This window comes from Dermacentor andersoni, chromosome 5 (genome assembly GCF_023375885.2).
Source record: "Dermacentor andersoni chromosome 5, qqDerAnde1_hic_scaffold, whole genome shotgun sequence".
Taxonomy (NCBI): Eukaryota; Metazoa; Arthropoda; class Arachnida; order Ixodida; family Ixodidae; genus Dermacentor; species Dermacentor andersoni.
Genome location: NC_092818.1, coordinates 25,138,748 through 25,158,200, shown reverse-complemented (window position 1 = coordinate 25,158,200; position 19,453 = coordinate 25,138,748). Strand labels below are relative to the sequence as shown.

Here is a 19,453-nt window from a genome sequence, read left to right as displayed (position 1 = left end):
AGGCAGCGTTTGGAAACATCAAGTTGACAGTGCTCCTTGTCACGAGCTTTGTCTTGCCTCCTCTGTCCCTGTCTCAAGTTACGCTAATGCTCCGACGTCCTTTTGTTGACCAGAAGCCCCAAAGGGGGATAAGGATGGTTCTCCGCTTTCTCTTGATCTCTGGCGCACAAGGCGAGCAACGTAAGCCTTCGAACGGAGCCGACGACCTTTCTGTCAATCGCGGAGCGGCTTGGAAGCTTCTTTACAATACTGTGCTTCATTAACGTGCAGTTTTGTATTTCGCCTCTAGGTAGGGCGAAATGCCAAGTGTTCTGAGAAGCAGGTATAAACCTAAGATGCAAGTTTCAGTCAGAGTTGCAAGTTTAAGAGCTCCGAATGGTCAAAATTAACCCGGAAACCTACTCCGCGGTCTGTCTTATAACTCTGTGCTTCTTTGTGAAGTAAACCACTACAATTCTTTTCTGTAAACGAGCGGAATATCATGCAGTTCACGGAGTTATGGTACATTTGTAGTAGCCTTTGAAAGTTCGTAAGAGTACTGTAACAAGCTCTCAAAATGTGTCTTTAAATCTTTCGCAGAGTCTAGGATGGCCATGATGTCCGGGAGCAGGAGACCCTCGGCTTCTTCGTCCATTGAAGAGATCGAGGTTTGATACTTTTCATTTTCTCGCTTTGTTGAATGCTTTCGTTATTGCAGTTTATTTTAGGTTGCATAGAAAAAATGAGTAAGCCACGGAGGGTATAAAGTTCGACATGTTTTCCCCAATCACGTATATCAGTGAATAAAGAATTGCGGCAGAACCCACCTCACGATGATTTCCGACGGCAATTCGTTTGCATTGATTCAATATAGCGACACAGTCTATTGACACCGTCGACTAATAAAAATGGGGCCCCTCGGTTAACCCCCTTTCTTTACATAACGGGGCTCTCGAATCCGGCAACATTGATGCCTTCAGGTAGCATGTGTGGGTTTATTGACCGGTGGCCTTCACCAAAAAGATCACGTTCTCGTGGCACCTGCAGCAGAAAGAATGTTCCGCTTCCGCCGCCAAGGTCTGTGAATGGTGGCGCTGGCTAACACTCCCAGGGTTCTGCTAGGAAACATAAATACCCAAGAAAGTAGATGGGGAAACGGCGCCGTAGTGGCTCAATCGGTAGAGCATCGCACGCGAAATGCGAAGGTTGTGGGATCGTTCCCCACCTGCGGCAAGTTATTTTTTCATCCACTTTTATTTCCTATAATTTATCGCTTCTTTATTTCATTTATTAAGCACAAGTAATTTCCCCTATGTTGTGCTCGGTGTCAGTGTTTGTTGGCTTCTTATGATATCACTAATAACAATCGGGTCACTCCGTTAACCCCCTTTCTTCTCGTTTATCACCGTCGAAACAAGTAATGTATGAGGCGTGTACTACAGCGGGACTCCTCTTTCGCGATTCCCTGACACCCGGCGCCATTTCGCGTGGCCTCCGAAATGCACGGCGAGTCGGCTGCGCGGCGAACACTGAAAAACGAGTCATGCGGTAACCAGGCTGCTCTCTCGCGCTTCTTTCTGGACGCGCTGCGTCATCTAGCGGCATCGCCGAGGAGTAGGCACGTGGCCTCCGAGACGAGGTGCGTGGTGCGCCGGTGCCTGCGAACGCTGAGGATTGTTCCCTCGCTCGCCGCCTACTCGGTGGTGCATAATCAGTGACCCAAGTTGGCGAGAGGTTCGTTAAAGAGCTGCACGTACCCGATGCATTCATGGTGCGACTCACTAAAGCGTTGGTTTGAAAGGCGTTCATTGAAAAGTTCTAAGAAAAACAGGGCGAAGGCCGGAGATGGAAATTCAAGGCGATGGGAAAAACGAGAACAAGGTGAAAGCCGGAGCCAACGTTTCGACAAGTGGACTTGTTTTCTTCAAGGCTACGTATGCTTTCCTCGGCACAGTGAATGAAATTTAAGTGCAACAATTCTCAATGATTATGCCTCTGGGCAGTGTTCTTGCCGTTTGCATTGAGAAAACAATAAGAGTTCATCAAAATTTGGCCAGTAAAGGCAGGTAAAGCGTAGTAAATAAATTCACAAGGATGTGTGAAACCACAAGCTCGAAGAGGACACAAATCTATTCACTAATAATCATTCCCGCGGTAGACGGGCGATGGAAGTGTCAGAGTTCCCTCTAGTAATTTTAGATGGAAACTTTTAGGCTCTGAGTGAAGTCACTACCACCGCACGGCAACATTGGGACGTTCGCTTGGCTGCTGTTCAACTCCGAAGATTCATGCCAGTTTACTCATTTGCAGTGCTACAGTCCGTGGGGCAAAGGAGTCGGCAACCCGTCACCCAACCAGAACTTCAAGCGGCGGTCACGTGAGAAGACCATCGCCGAGGAGACCGACACAACGGTACTCACCGAATTGAACCTACGAGACGTTTGCCCGATAACGAAACACTTTCTTTTCCTCAAGATGAGCATCGGTGAAACTGCAACACCGCACAAAATTGTGACAAATGAAAAGAGACAGAAGTAATGCAAAGAAAAAGAATGCGCGTGTATATTTGTCGTGCAAGCGGTGACACGTACTCATGGATGTTAAGTACTCACCCACCTGACGACTATAAGCTATGGCTCACGGACAGTGCTTTTCACAAGTCACCGTTGCGACGTGTGCATAGAAAAGGACCTCCATTCTTATGTTAATTTCCGTTTTACTATATACAGTGTACACATATAAATAAACAAAAGCAATCCCATGTAAAGAAAAATATCTGCTTTAAGCTAACAAACTAGTCATTCGACGGATATGGGTCGCATAAGTTAGTGACTCGCAAACTGTCTATTTCTTAATGAAGTCTGGGTGTTTTGGAACACAATAAGATCTATTTTTATCTATTGTCACGCAGTTTATAAGGGGGAGTTATGTATAAGCACGCCTGCTTGAATTAAGTCAGGTATTTTACAACAGAAGAAGATCACTTTTATTGCGATAGCAGTTATATGGACATTCCAAGCGTATTTCTACAGTCGGCGTCGGCGTGATGTTCCGTGTAAAGTCCAAGGGCGGTAATACCGTCGCCGCGTGCCCTACGCTGTATATTCGAATGAAAGCTTGCGAGGGAAACCGACGATCGCGGCTGAATCTCGCCCGCGCGAAAGGGACGAAGGCGAAGAACAAGCGCGCCGTCTTCGCTCGCGCGTGAGGCAGGCAACGTTGCGAGGCGCCGGGGGAGAAGGGAGGGAGGGGGGCGGCCTTCTACTCCGTCTGCGCTGCGCATATGGCGGCTGCGCGTAGCCACGCGGCTGTATCTTGCTAGCGATCTGCGTTGGGGGCGGAGTCTAGGTGCTTCGATGGCTTCGTGCGTGCTGTGTGTTATCGGCGCTCGCTTTGCGTTGAAGCGATAGATAGCACGAAGATCACTTCGCTCGCTGCTGCTGCCTCGTTTCCTCACGCCAGAGTTTTGACAGCAAGTGTCCGCGATCAACGAGTGTGACGTGTTCATGTTTGCTGTCCGCTCTGACACCGTGCTTGTTAATGCAGTTAGCAAGCGAATGTTCGCAAGCTGATACGGCCGATAAAAGTACTATCCTTAGTTTGTACGGCTGTCTGCTAATTTGCTATCGTAATCAATGCTTCGCCTTTCGGGCGAAACAGTGAAGTTTTTTATCTAGTGCCACGCATAGTGGAATTTATGTATGAGCAAGCCTGCCTGAAATAACTTACAAATAAAAGGAAACTCTTCAGTACTGGAAGTGAAATTCGGGATCAGATTTTTTTATTAAGCGCTAAGCATCTGTTAAAGAAATGAAACAACTACGAAGTGAGCTGGCTCAATATGAGAATGCCCAAGTGCCTTACGAAGGAATTAGGTTTTGTTCAAAGATATTTATTGATCATGTAGCCCACTTAATGCATTGTCTGCCTCCTTACTAAATTTTGTACTGCTAGCTCCATGATAATCTAAATAAATAAATATTTATTTTTTTATTAATTATTTATTTATTTATTTATTTATTTATTTATTTAACTACTTTTACCACTGAACTTTCGCCTATCTAAGCCGCTTGTATGTGAGAAACAACTGGAATACGGTCGTACCTGCTGCCCCATGGTAACGGCAGTAAATAAACGAAGGAAAAGAACTTCACTAGATGCGTGTACTGCTGTTCTCGATAAAGGTGACATGTTTATAGCAAGACTTCGTTATAACGAAGTTGAAGGGAGGGCCAGACTTACTTCGTTATATCTATTACTTGGTTATATTCATTATTGCATATACTGCACTGTGAATCTATATAGGGATGACAAAGGGAATTTCACTAACTTTGGTACACACGGTTTTGTTATAACGAAGTTTAACTGTAATACTACAGCACTGCAGATTACTTTCATGCATTGCAATGACGGTGGCGCTGGCCAAGTAATGAATTAGATTGCTTTTTAAATCGAGACAACAGATTCGAAGGCGGCCAGAAGGGAGGCACTCTTATTGATTGACTGGAAATTATTTAATATGCGTTAACTGCTCCACGTGTTCGCTCATAAATTGGTGCCTCTTCTACGCAACAAACGCAGCTATCTTGCAGCAGAACCATTCAGAACAGTAGCTTGCATTAGTCATTCTCTTGGCAGATTGTAATAAATACTCAATTGAAATTAATCGAATTGAAATAATTGCTGCTTTCATGTACGCGTTTTGAATACAAGAAGGAAAGCAGGATCATTTAGCCAAAGGGTGTAGTTGTGGATCCAACTCAAAACAACAAATAGGAAAACAGCAGTTCAGGACAGTGCAGTTTGCGTCATTAAAGAAAGTACAAAAAATACGCAAAAGCAAATATAAAGTACAAATAAATTCATAGGTCAATTTGTAACAATTTTCGAAGAATAGGTAACATAGAAAATTATTTCTACTGACGTATGTCAAGAGCACTTAGAGAATGCACAATATGCATCTTTATGGAGATAGATACGTATATCGAAGTCTATATTGGTTTTTATCCTTTATATTCCAACAAAAACGATTATTCGAAATTTCTAACAGTGAATTCTCGAATCAATTCTGAATCGAATAACAAGAACTGTTCAATTCGGGTTCAATATTTTGGATATTCGTACACTTCCAATGTAACGAAATATATGAAACGCTATAAGCTGCTTGCACGTGTGTACGTGAGGGTGATTGTTTCTTTTGTCTGTTTTAACGATTCTAATTAATCACTCTCGTGCGGCCTTACAAAGTACCACTTGATCGCTGCTATTTATTTTTCTTTCTTTTCTCTGTTTTTGCATCCTGCGGTCTGAATTCAAGCGCTGACCTCACAAAGGGCGAATTATTATTGCTAATATTTTTCAGGATCAAACATTCTTTACCGGTGGACGCTCGCCCGCGAGAATTCCAAGGAGAGCCAGAAGCCGAGGCGTGAGCGACGTCACCCTTCAAGAAGGTAAGCTCGAAGACAAACACCTATATTATAGTATTTCTTTTTTTTTTTTTTGTGCGTGTGCTGTCAATACGCATACTACGTGGGCTTGGGCGACCAAACGAAACGTCTTAGCAAAGTAATTGCACCTCCGAATCGAAAAAGAGATGCCACTGCAGGGTGCTGTTGAAAGCCACGCTGTACAAGCATGCTGCCCATACCGCTCGAACGACCCCACGCCACGACACCGAGGACGTTTCTATACGGAAATCGCCACCTGTACCTGGGGATCAATGTGCTTGCAAATGAATACATGCCAATTGGACTGCACTTACTATAGAATGAATGAACGCGCTGTTCCGATAGCCTCACCGTTGAGGGGACAGCCGAAATAACTTAAAAAATTCAACTGTGGGGTTTAACGTTTCGAAGCTGCACAGCGCGTTAAGTGGGAGGCCGTAGTGGTGGACTCCGGGTTGATTTTGGGCACATCGCGTTCGTTAACGTGCACGTTAATCTATCTATGCGAGCGATATTGCATTTCCCTCCCATCCAAATGGGGCCGCCGTATCCGGGCATCGAACCCGGCACCTCGAGCTCAGCGGCGCGTTGCTGCAGCCACTACGCTACCGCGACGGGTAGTAGAAAAAAAAAAGATCATTTCCGTAGCAGCAGGCGAAAAGTTTCGTTAATAGTTCGTCAATATCCGCATTATTGTACATCTTAAATTTCAAATAATATTGATAAGGTAAAAGCGGATTGAACCGCTGTGAGTCGGTTCGCTAAATTCGGAGAACCGGAGAGTTGTCTGATGACTGCAGACGCTTGAAAGCAGTTTCGGCTTGAGTGTGCTAGAAATATCATATTTTCAGCTGCTATTACGGAAATATTAGTTGTTTCTTCTACCCGCCTTGGTAGCCTAGTGTCTGTGGCATTGCATTGCTGAGGTGGAGCAGCATGCTAGGCATTCAGCCAGGCAAATCCTCCTCTCCAACATTCATTCAAGGACCTCTCTCTCTCTCTCTCTCGCTCGCTCGCTCTCTCTATCTGCTTCTTATTGAATGTTCTTTGTTTAATTTTTCTGATGTACCCGTAGGTTTAGGTCTAGCTTCTTGCTTTTCTTGTATGTTTGTTTTTCGGCTGCACAACACCATGCAACGTTGGTGTGCGCATAGTGTCTTCCGTTCGCGCAAGAAGCAGCGAGAGTACAATTTGATTTTGCTCATTATTATCGGCTCAGTGCATTCCAAACGTGCCCACTTCCGTTCTACACTTACTCAAAAAATGTAAGATAGACCTCCTAGCTTCGTTCTCTCTACTGCGTACCTCGCACGCTTTTCGTTTCTCTTCTTTCTTTCTTTGCATTCACTTTGCTCTCCTTTTTCTGTACTCATGCGTCGTTCTTGGCTTCCCCGTTCGCCTCCACCAGACGGCGACACCGAGGACACCTTTCCGTGGGCGAGATCCACGGTGCCACCACGCGAGAGGCAGGGCGCCCTGGCTGGCCTGTCCTTCAGCGAGAAGATGGTGAGCGTGGGTGCGTTCAATAAACGGTCGCGCACCGTGTTTGGCCCTTGTAAACAGGCGAGGCGAACGCGTAAGGTCGTCCACACTTGTAGAGCGCTGAATCTGTACGTGGTGATCTAAGAAAAAATCGATATATCTGCGTTCCTGCCCCATTTCTATCTTTTCTATCTATATTTCTATCTTAAAAGACTCTTACAGAATACCACTCCTCTTGTCTCGTGTGCTGCGTCACGCCAGGTCTCCTGCGTGCATTCTTATAACGCCGTACGTGCGAGGTGCTTGAGCTCAACGTATTTCCATTACTCGCGCTTTCAAGCGTTCGCCTTGAGCCGAAACTGCCATTTTAGAAGCAAAGCTTCCTTTGCGAACCCGCCCGGAGTTTCGTGGCTGTGGCTGATGGGTGCTGCTGTCTTTCCGAATAGCTCGTACAGAAAAAAAAAAAAGAAAATCAGTTACGCGCCCGACGGTGGAATCCAAAATCTGTCTTCGATGCTTCAACCATAATGCCACTATTGCACGTATACTTCTGTCGAGCTTCTAGCACGTCCCGGGCTCGTACGGTACTTCTAGCTCTTTTAAATTATCACCGCGTATGCGAATCGAGGGCACGCCACTTACCTTTACGCCAAGTGCGCGCGAATGAATTGGGCATATTTGTAGCATTTGATTACCATTTTCACGAAAGCATAGCTTCGCAGAGATTCCAGGACGTCGGTTGAATCTGCGTGATTTGGTTTTGTTCCTATTTGGCAGCCTTTCTTCTTGCTATTTACGGATAGTGACTGACACGTAAAGGTCATGTTATTTCCATAAATTATCTGTCTCTTCTTTTTTTTTCACAGGGTTGGTCTACGTCCGACCACAATCCAAAGAAAACCAAGGAGGAGAATCGGGAGTACTTGGAGTCCCTGAGTAAGTGCGCCCGGGAACTTGGTATTTGTGTTGTGTGTGGACCCGTTATTGCTGTGTAAGTGAAGCATTTTCGTTCGAGCAGTTCTGGTCTATTTGGTACATTGACATGCGAACGTTTTCGTGCAAATGCACCGTGTCGCAAAGCAGTATCCATTGGCTTTCAAGGCTTGTGCTATTGGCCTCGAGCTCCACCACTGGAAAAGCTGGCGCCACCGTCGGCGTGACGTGCCATGAGGGATCACGTGGACATAGCGGCCGCGTCAACTGCTTCGGGAGCGCCGAAGCGTGCTGAAAACGAGAGTTTAAATTCCCTCGTACGCTGCGGTCCTCATTTAGTGGCGAGATTTTCAAGCTTCGTGTGTCTAATTTACAGCGCTTGAAAGCACTACAATGGGTAGTGGCTGCCTTTGAAGGCGCGCAACATGGTAGGCTACTGCTCGGTGCCGCAGTGCCGGACGTACGCAACGGAGCCCGGTGTCAGCCTTATTCACACGTAGCCGCAGGACAAGAAGCTGCGTGAAGCTTGGCTCGCGAAACATAAAACCGGCAAACAGTCATCGGCCTCAACTCGGGTATGCAGCAAGCACAGACGCGAGGAAGATTTCTGGTACGGTGCCGGCCGGGTCTGCGATGTTAGGAAAACGCGCACTGAGACGCTCGCCCGAATCCGCTGCCCGACTAATGTCGTGACGGTTTGGTCTATGAACTTGTCGATGCTATAGATACTGGCAAGTCCACTGGAGTGGAAAGGGAGCTGTAAGAAGCACATTAAAAAAGAAGCATGGCATATGGTCATGTTTGTGTTATGAATTGATGCACTGGATTACAAACAAAAGGAAGCAGCGGGAAATCGCACGCTGAGAACACCGATAAGCATACAGTGCGACGCAACTCGAGAAATAATATTGAAACGTCCAACAATTTAGAAGGAAAAAAACAAAGGTTGTATCGCCGCGACGGCACATCACTGTCCCCGTAGGCGTCGAAGTTTCTACAATGAAATTATTTTTGAACAGCTGGCTCTGATAGCGCCCACGCAACACCGGTTGCTTGTATACTGTCAAATGCTCATATTCTGCGGCCTAAAGCTCACATGGCAGAGTGCGAAAATGCGCACGTGGCGAAAGCGAAACAGTGCGCGAACAAGCCTGCAGACGCGCAGTCGGTCGCTGCGAACCTGTGCGATCGCTGCATTGAGGCTTCATTCTATTACGCTACATTTAGTTATACAAACACTATAAGAACATACTTTACATAGTTTGCTCTCAGCGTTTACCTACCTTTCACGCAAGAAGCCGGTATCGGGAGACTCCGTTGCGGCTACCGCGCGTAGTGGCGTTCACTGTACGTATTCGGTAAAGAGATAGCGTCTAGTAAACGATTCTGTGCTTTCAGTTTACCCAACATTATTATTTAGACAGCAAAAAACTTCTCTCGTTCCCAAAGTACTTACAGAAATGTCCGGGAGAGCTCCCGCATGATGTTTTCCGTGAGCGCTGACAGCAAAACCTATGAGGAGCGCGCCGCGTGATCCCTCAAACTACGCCATCGAGGCGCTTCCGATAGATGGCGACTCCGTAACTCCTCGCCGCCAATAAAGAGTTTATTTTTCGTTCGCCAGAACAAATGGCCGAATGTGAGATTAAATACGTAACACCGCTAGACAGATCTACCTTTCTCGTCTATACTTCTCCAATTGTAGGCCTCGAAACAGAAATTAAAGGGACACTGAAAATATTTTTTTACTAATCCTAGAATGGCCTCTCTATTAAAGGGTGTCGTCTCACGAATGTCATGCCGCACAAATTTTTGCAGTCCTATTGGAGAAGCAATAGGGCAAGGCCCTAGTAGCTTCTCCGCGATTCTTCGATGTGTAAATTTATTTATTTATTTATTTATTTATTTATTTATTTATTTATTTATTTATTGCAGCATCTGCTGAAGGAGATTACTTCCTTAGTCGACTCCTTTATTGTAAATAAAGCGAGAGCATAAAATATTTAGTCTGCTCACTGTATTCCAAATTGCTTAGATAGTGAATGCTTCTGACACTGCTCAGCGAGTCAAACGCCATACTCGGAGCCCATTGCTGCAGGTCCATCTTGCACCATGGGTGGGAGCTGCATACGCCGACGTGATCGATTGCGAAACACAGTGAGGGCTTTTGTGAACGCATTGTGACAGCATTTGTCCCCCAGCAAAAGCAACACTGCGTTCACCGGTGGCACATGAGGCGCCGGCTGCGACGTGGTCCGGTTATCGCGTTTGAATCGCTGAGCCCTGTTCCAATGCCTCTATTTGCGCTGTACTGCCAGTTTGTGTTCTGCAATACGTTAAGCCGAACATTTTTTGCTGAGGCATAAATTTTGTAGCTAGTGATGCTTTTATGGGAGTTTATAATCCCCCTTACCTCATTGACGACGTTAAGCTTAATGTAGTCAGTCTGATTTGATGAGCCCCAAGTGTTCGCCTGTGGTATAGTACCGACCAGGCATGGCTCTCTTATAAAACATCTCTCACGTAACAAATGGCTATTTTCTCGCGCCAATTATTCGCTAAAAAGCTTTGGAAAGTCGTTTCCTATAACCTTGCATTTGTAAAGGTGGCGATATGGGCAGGTTGAGATATGACCTACGCGTCGTCTCCTACGATGGCAGAGTCGCCAACACTCACAGGAAGTTGAAGGTAATGATAAAGCTCATGCGCCAAGTACGTTGCCCCCGTAGGGCCTTCGGTCAAACATAGAGGCTGTCTTCTGGTTCTGGCCATCATTGGAGAACAATGTACGTTGAGAAATAAGAAGACAGCTTCGAGCTTAAGTAACAGAACAGACGACATTTCTGCGATGTGGCGCCATCTTGCGTCCACAAAGAAAAGCAATCAAAAGCTCATATTCTTGCTGTATTTCAACACTTTCCGTGTGCGAACCTATGAATAACAGAGCGTAGCTTACATTAAGCGTGTAAGAAAGCGTGACTACGTTTGGTTGTGAGCGTACGGCCTACCCGTTGAGAGTTTCCAAGCATTCTGCTCAGCCGCCATCTTGTCTGGACAACAAAGTAGCTCGCATCGTTTTTGACTTCGATGTCGTCTTGAGGAGCTGCATTTGTGGCAACAAATTTTCGCTTGGCTGTCTGTATAGCCATCCACGGCAAGTATTGGTATACAGCTAATATAAGAAATGGCATTCGAACCCGCACCGACTGCATAATCCATGGCATATCGCTTATCCCCGAACCTTCGTGCTCCCGCCCTGGTTCCCGATCTATTCGCGTTCGTCTTTAGATTCCAATCGAGAGATTAGGTAAAGGTTATTGAAGGTGCTCACCTCGTTCATTTCGATGTCCGGTCATGCTGTTCACTGATGCTGCTGCGTTGTGTGTTCATCCAGAGGACGAGATGGACCACCGGAGGAACAGGCTTCGGGACGAGATCCTCCAGGAAGCGAGCTCTAATGTAAGGTCACGCACGACTCTTGCCGCGAGCGAAAACATTCGTAAAGTGTGCCTCCTCTATCTGGCACTGCGCACACTTGCGCTCAGTTGTACTCGCCGTGTGCACCCGAATGTTTGTAGCCTCTTGTGGCCACTGAAACATTTTGCAATCTTTATAGACGTACACCGGCGAGTAGTTTTCACAACGCGTTCGTCGGAACCCCCATTCACAAAAAAAGCTAAGGTTGTTCGTGAAGTCAAGTACGTGTAGCCAATGCTAATGCTGGACGTATTATTAGTGAAGGCGGCCGCCGAATGGCAAAGAGCACTTGCGGACGAAAAGCTTGGTGAATACGGGCACAGGGGCCGAATTCACGAGCGTTTCAGTGGTAAGTAATCTGTGCCATCTGTGGGCCGCCTTCGCTTGTTTAATATGTCAAGAATTAGGATTGGCTGCAGGTACTCTATTTCACGAACAATCTTGGCGCAATAGTTTTTTTGTAAATGTGGAATCGGACTTGTTCGTGGATGCAAGGAACGTAGGGCCCCTTACGCGAGGCACAATACAGCCCTACGCGCAGAGCGAACGCGGCCGAAGCCGGTGGATAGCTGTAGAAAGACAACAAACTCGCGTTTAAATCAGCATGGAACAATACCGTCTAATTTTCACGCATGCGCCGGCACTGGCCTTGATTATCCTCGCCTGGAATAGACGGTCGCACCGCTCGCACTGGACGCCATCAGCGCGAAAGAAATTGATTTCTCGCGCAGTACTGTCCTGATGTATATTCGTCGCTCGGCAAAGTTTTATACACCGCATATACGACTCCAGCTTTCACAAAGAAAAAAAGAAAATAGAATAAAAAAAGAACAGAGAAAAGAAAGGATGCACAAAAAAATATGCAGATCCCACGCACTGTGGGAATCAATGCAAGCGAAGCTTTCCTTGCTGGGTGCTTTGATTGACGATGATTAGCGGTGATGTTGACGGCTAAAGCGTAATTTTTTCAATGTTTAGGCTAGCACGAGAGTGGTGAGTTGATCCTAAACATTAGCTTGCGTGCACCACTGCTGTTTGTCTGCGTACTACACAGAACACACAGGGAGAGGTGTTTGCTTGAGGCGTTGATGTGCGCCATATTTTATAACCTCTGAGAGGGTTGATCGTTGTCATTGCTTCAGATGGCACATCGCATTGTGGCAGAAGTATTAAACTTGAATTGGATTATGGGGCTGTACGTGCCAAAACCAGACTCGGATTAGGAGGCACGCCGTAACGTCGAACTCCGGATTAATTTTGACACCGTGATGTCCTTTAACGTGTCCCAATATCTAAGTGCACGTGCGTTTTCTGTTTCGCCTTCGTCGAAATGCGACTGCTGCGATTGGGATCAAATCCAGAACCTCTAGCGATGCCTTAGCCGCAAAGCTGACGCGACGAGCACAGAAGTGTTGATTCGACGGTCGACCGCTTCCGTAGCGTCTCTGGACGCTGCGGTGCGCTTTAATTAATGCGCCTCTGTTTCTGCCCGCCCTGCATAGCTTGCGCGCTTGACATATTTGCATGACGTTTACTGTTCAGAAATATCAGCAACGTACTGTATCGTACCTCGAACCAGAGTCCTTCAAAAAAGCATTGAAGGACTCTGCTCGAACTTAAGCTTATCCTGTCCCCCCGCAACCGCTGTCGTATGTAGTGGGGTTACCTTGCCTCCTCACGTCACCTACCCCTCTCTTGTATGGGAACTGCCTCTTCTCCTCCCTCTCCGTCTCCTCTTCTCCTCTCTACAGTTCTATCTGATGGATGGATGTTATGAGCGTCCCGTTTGGAACGGTGCGGTATCTTTCTCCACCAAGCTCCAGCTATTATACTGCCTAATGTCCTACCTAGGTTAAAAAAGAAAAAAAGAACCTATGAACACCCACAACCGAATTTCCTGATCCCCTATTGCGAACTTTGCTTTTGTACGTCTCCGTTTTTTTGTCGTTTCCATACTTTTCTTCCACCAATCTTCCAATCTCCTCTTGCTAATCTCTATTGCGAACATGTTTACTTTTCCACTGCTCTCGCAGAACCCAAGAGCTTCAAGGAGGCCAGTGGAGCCTAAATCGACCGCTGGGCCGACCTCTTCACATTCTAATAAAACATGCTCCATCGTTTCCCTAGCTTTACCGCAGCAAGCACATGCTTCTTCTTCTTATATCTCGCTTTATAGGTGCGTGTTCTAAGGCATCTCGATCTCGCTTCGAAAAGTAATGAGCTTCCCATTGAGTTATCATAAATTGTTTCTTTCCTGATTTCGTTTTTTCCTCTAAAGTAGTTAGTCATGGCAGGTTTCTTTTCCATTGCTGCCACCCATGAGATTATTTCAGCCTCTCTGACTTTCCGCTTGACGTTCTTTGTTGCTGTGTTGCCTACCCTACAGGCCACATACTTGCTGGTAAGCTGCCTCGTTCTTTTCCTCCACTGTGAATCAATGTTTTTCTTGTACAGATACCTCGACACTCTCCCAGCCCATTTACTATCTTCCATATTTCTCAGTCATTCTTCATAATCAATTTCACTCCTGGCTTCCCTTACTTCAATACTAGTCCAGCCCAGAAGATGTTGGGCCTCCCCTCTGGCCCAACACCCTCTATGTTGTCTGGCCTCGCACCTTAGTAGAAAGGGAAGCGCTGCAGTTTCTGCAATGCTTCTGATGGGAGTCACGGAAAGACAAAGGCCTTCCTGGATGCATCACCGCTCACAAGTCATCATGCCCTGATGTTTCCGCATGCGCGCGATGACTGGTCCATCTCCGCCCTGGAAGGTAGTCATGGTCTGTTCACCCCGGCATTCGACAAGATACTGACCTCTGCCAGTGGTGACGTCAGCTTGGATGGCCCGCTAGTGCCAGCCACGATGCTGGCTTCATTGAGTATAAAAGCCGCGCCACAGCTTCATGGCTTCAGTGGGCAAGGCAGCAGCAATACTGGCCAGATGTTCAAACGTTGTCTCTTCTTCACGCAGGTATGTCACCCTAATAACGCTTATTGTATTCGATCTGACAACCGCTTCTTATTGCTGATGCCTTGCCCACACGAATGTCTTTCCGCATTAATTGATGTATGTGCTGATCTTGTTTACTGCATGAGCAGCCTCCTACTGAGTGGCGATATTGAAACAGACCCGGGCCCTACAAAACGCTCCGCCACTCAAGCGGATGATTCTGGCTCTATGGCAGTGGCGTAGCTAGGTCGTCTGGCACCCGCGGGGCCCGTAGGTCTTCTGTCACCCCCCCCCCCGCACCCCCCCCCCCCCGCCGGTTGTAGTCGAGGAAGGTGAGGATATCGACAATTTCCGGATGTCCTTCAGACGTATATGACACCCCCCCCCCCCCTGGCCTCTTGCACCCGGGGCCCACAGATGTCTCTCACATGTCTCTCGCTCGTTCAGTGCTCACAGGCGTGCGCATAGGAAGGATGCCGCCGTGCATGCGTTTCCGCTGATAATATTTTTGGACGCTCGCGGAAGCTAATTGCCTCTGGTTGGCGATAAGATGAAGATTAGCGGAAGTTTGTCACACGTTTTCCTTTCTTGACGGGCACACAATAGCGCTGTTTGCTTGAGTGCGCGCACCTACGCACTTCGATTACGCAATGGATGTACATATTGGTGTAAGAGCAGGAACATTTGAGTCTTGCGAAATATTCTCGTGTGCGCATTTTCAGAGCCTTGAACTACGTGTATAGCGATGCATCAAATTTTTATTTCTTATAAGCTTATTTCCTTTTTTTTTATTGTTATTCATGAATGAAGAGTACATATATGCAAACTCAAAATATTTTTTCTCACTTTACGATCACCTTAGAAAAATCACGGTAATTTTTTTTCGAAATAAGTCCCTAAGAAGAATTGGAATCTGCACTAAATGATCGACCCTGGGCGGTCGCATATGGCGAAAAAAATCTGCCCTCAAAGGGTTAATGCAAGAATCCTATCCAACAAATATGCAAGCGTTTCCTCTTTGGTGGCATCACATTCCCCGCATGTTATTGGTGTCACTGACACCTGGTTGCATAGCGACATCTATGACTGCGAGATAACCTCCCCCCATCCCCCCCTGGATATAACGTCTTAAGAGTAGACAGAAAAGCGGGCAGAGGTGGAGGCGTTGCTTTGTTTTTGCGCTCTGACCTACAGTTTTCTGTGATACAATCCCCACTTGAAATCGAGACGATCTGGTGTAAGGTGTACATTAATAAAACGAATGTAATCATTAGTGTGTTTTATCGACCTCCCACATATGGCTCAAATGAAACAACGATCCTTAACGTGTTCATCCAAGAGCGCGGTTTTGGCTCTTCAAACTTAATCTGCATTGGGGACTTCAATGTACCTAATGTTTCGTGGGCTTCATTATCGGTAACTGGTGATAACGTTCCTCTTTCTAGAGAGTTGCTTGAATTTTCACTATGCCTTGGATTGAAACAAGTTGTATCTGATCCTACTAGAGAGTCCGCTATACTAGATTTGATCTTCCGAAATGCACCGCTCTTTACAAGTGGCTTTGAGTGTGAGATTACTGACGGTATTTCTAATCACAAAGCTGTTATCGTTACTATTAATCTTTCAGTTTTAAGGCGCCACTATGAATATACCAGTTTTTACGTTTAGAATCATGCAGATCATACGTCCATATTAGATACATTAAGCATTTAATTCAACAGATTTTCCCGGTTATGCACTACCAGTGATATCAATACTGTAGTATCCCATTTTGAAAACATTGTTCATACTTGTATAGAGCGCTATGTGGCATTAAAAACAAAAAAACAAACATCTTGACCTTCCTTGGATGACAAGGGAAATACTGCATTTGAAGCGTCGAGTAGCCAGAGCACGTCGGAAGCGCCACATGAATGCTGAAACAAATGACCAATTTCGCTTTAGGAAGGAAGAACTCCGTCAAAAAACTTCTATTATCAGTTCACTCTACCTAATGTAATTAAAGATAACCCACGAAAATTTTGGAGCTCAATTTCGCCTATGAAAAACACTACCGAGACATTTCTATTAGATGATTCCGAAATAAGTGATCCTGGAGCGATTACTAAAGCATTCAATGAATATTTTCAGTCTGTATTTACACAGGACGATGGCGTGATTCCTCCCTGTTCCACGACAACTAGCATGTCCTGTGCAATTAACAATGTTACAATATGTAAGCAAGGAGTCCTGAACCTTATTTTGAATCTTGACACCAAAAAAGGCTGCAGTCCAGACACTGTCAACAATGTGTTCCTTCATCGTTATGCGCCTTGGACGTGTCAATGCCTTACATTGATTTTTGAGAAATCAGTATCTACTTGTACAGTTCCTTGTTCATGGAAACGCGCTAGAGTCATTCCACTGTTCAAATCTTGGCAGAAACAATGTTTTCTAAATTATAGACCCATTTCTTTAACTTCTCATACATGCAAACTCCTTGAACACATAATTTATAAACACATTATCACTTTTCTCGTGTGTAATAACATTTTATGCAGCGCTCAGCATTGATTTCGTAGTGGTTTAGCACAGTGACTCAATTAACTGAATTTACACATGACATCAGTATTGCTCTTGATTTAGGTCATCAAGTAGATGCGCTCTTCATTGATTTCTACAAAGCTTTGATACTGTACCACACCCTAAACTATTACATAAACTAAGCCTTATCCTTAATAACCCTCTTCTTGTTGACTGGATCCGTAGTTTTCTTTATGATCGTTCACAGTATGTTTGTTTTAATTCATTCAACTCTCCTGACGCATCAGTATTTTCCGGAGTACCCCAAGGCTCTATTTTAAGGCCATTGCTTTTTTTTTGCTTTATAGTAACCACATTCCAAACTCTGTTTCAGTAAAAATTGGGCTTTACGCTGACGACTCCGTTCTCTACAATCTCATTTCTACACCTAACGATCATAACATTCTGAATCAATCTTTTATAAGTTTTTGTGAATGGTGCGAACTCTGACACATGAATATTAACTTTAAAAAGAACAGTCATCATGTCCTTTCACAAGCATGCTAATTGCTCATATTTCAATTACTCCTATAAGTTCACTTTTGTGCCGCGCGCATATGAATATAAGTATTTAGGACTCCTTTTCACTCCAAGGTTATCCTGGTCAGAACATATTCTAACAACTTGCAACAAAGCACTAAAAAAACTTGGTTACCTGTCCAGGACCCTACGTGCTGCCGCGAAAGAAACTAAACTCATTACATACAAAACACTTGTAATATCTATTCTTGAGCATGCGGCTACCATATTGAACCCTTACAAAATTTGGGACATCCACAAAATTGAATCTGTTGAGAAAAAGGCGGTTCGTTTCAGATACCGCCGCTATGACAGAATGTTTTCACTGTCAGCTCGTCTGCATATGCTCGGTTTAACCCCTCTTTCCCTGAAACTTCTACACTCTCTATTTTACTCTCCACATTATGCTTCCCCCAACACATATCTGACCCGTGCAAAGACCTAATCATGAGGAACAGCAATCACTCAAACTTATCGGTCTTTCTTGCTCACACCAACACTTTTAAATACAGCCTCCCCCCCCCCTGAAATTTTTTCGTGCTGTCCATGCACGGCCCACCAAAGCAGCCTCCGGCGCCGGAAATCATCCTGGATTTTGTCTAGAATGCCCTTTTCACGCTCGAAAAGACATTTCACCGCGAACATTGCGAACTCGGGCTGGATTTCGTGGCAACGCCTATGCACCAGGAGTCACATAACGCAAGGAGCCCCATCCGAGCACCAAATTTCAAGGGGGCTTAAATGGCGAAAGGGCTCACCGTGGCATGTCGCGGAGGCCGCGGAATCAACGGAGCGCATGGATGTCAATTCCGAAATTTTATGGGTATAAGTTCTCATAACTTTTGATGCGAAAGGTGCATTGACATTTCCAAAGTTGTGCTTCAGATTTTCAATTGTGGAACTTTGTGGGTTTAATGTAGCTAAAAACATTGGACGCCAAAGATGCATTGACTTTTCTAAAGTCTTACATCGGAACATACAACGAGACAAGCCTAACCAACACACTATCAGGCAAGATAAACCAATAAAGAATCAACCAATAAATCAATCAATCAAGTTGACAAAGCACGCAGCGAGCTCCGATGAGACGAAGCGTTGTGGTGGTTCATTCGTGCCGTCATGTCATATTAAACAATATCAACATTTTTTTCACCTACGCCAAAGCATCCATATCAAGACACTATAGCCAGCCAAGGTAACTACGTTCCTATTTATTTTTGCTACTTTGACTTTAAGGGTTGAATGGGTGAGCCAACGATGGTGGCTAAGTCTTTAGTGCGCAAAGGAGAAAAGCGGGGAGCAAGCGCGCCGCCTTCCGTCGCGCGCGATACATCGGGGAGAATGGATGGAATGGGGGCGGGATCTACGATTCTGTGAATCTGTGATTGCGCAACGTGTTCATTTGCCTTGTCTGCGACTTTGTACAGTGACTTTTTCTTAGGTAGATCTATTGGATATTTATGTGTATACTTAAATATCTTGTTTCCAGGTTTTGTGTGTACGTGCAGTGAACTTTGTTTCTAGTGACACTTTTTGCCCTTTATAAAGCTGTATCTTTGCATTTGTATATAGATATATTCAATTGTATCTTCGTATTTATTATGTACGAGGGCGAGTGAAATGAAAGTTTGCCTACCCACCCCGCGCAATAATGGTTCGGTTCATTATCTGCGAGGCATGCGCGTAGCACACAGGCATCTGTCATTTACAAAAGTGACACGCAGGTGTGAGGATCAATGTTCTTTAATGCTCTCATGCACTGGGTTGAACATGGTTGCGTGACGTGATGAATGCTCCAGAAGTTGAGCAGCGTGGTGCCGTGAGGTGTTTGACAGCTGAAGGTGTTTCCCAAAAAGAAATTAGTCGCCGTATGGCTGCCGTGTTCGTTGAACATTTCATTTCATTGGCCACTGTGAAGTGTTGGAGTAAACGGTTCAAAGGAGGACGTGAAAGTTGCAAAGACGATCCAAGACCGGACCAAAGCCATCGTGCAATCACCCCCAATAAAATTCCAAAGCTTGATGATCTGATGAGACAAGAACGGAGGATAAGCATCGATGAACTGGCAGAGCATGTGGATATCAGTCGCGGTTCGGTTCACG

At 45.5% G+C, this 19,453-nt stretch overlaps 1 protein-coding gene across 5 annotated transcripts in view; it reads left to right on the top strand.

The window, feature by feature from the left end:
* The window catches only part of LOC126529972 (uncharacterized), a 142,076-nt gene that overhangs the window by 111,788 nt on the left and 10,835 nt on the right, over positions 1–19,453 (top strand). For 3 of the 5 annotated variants that reach the window (XM_055070152.2, XM_072288157.1, XM_072288156.1), the window contains 6 exons: positions 580–647; positions 2,290–2,391; positions 5,342–5,432; positions 6,838–6,935; positions 7,778–7,847; positions 11,239–11,303. In XM_055070152.2, coding sequence (XP_054926127.1) covers positions 580–647; positions 2,290–2,391; positions 5,342–5,432; positions 6,838–6,935; positions 7,778–7,847; positions 11,239–11,303 — 494 coding nt within the window. Of the gene's footprint in view, positions 1–579; positions 648–2,289; positions 2,392–5,341; positions 5,433–6,837; positions 6,946–7,777; positions 7,848–11,238; positions 11,304–19,453 lie in introns of all 5 variants that reach the window. The other 2 variants (XM_055070153.2, XM_072288155.1) reach the window with 2 other exon arrangements.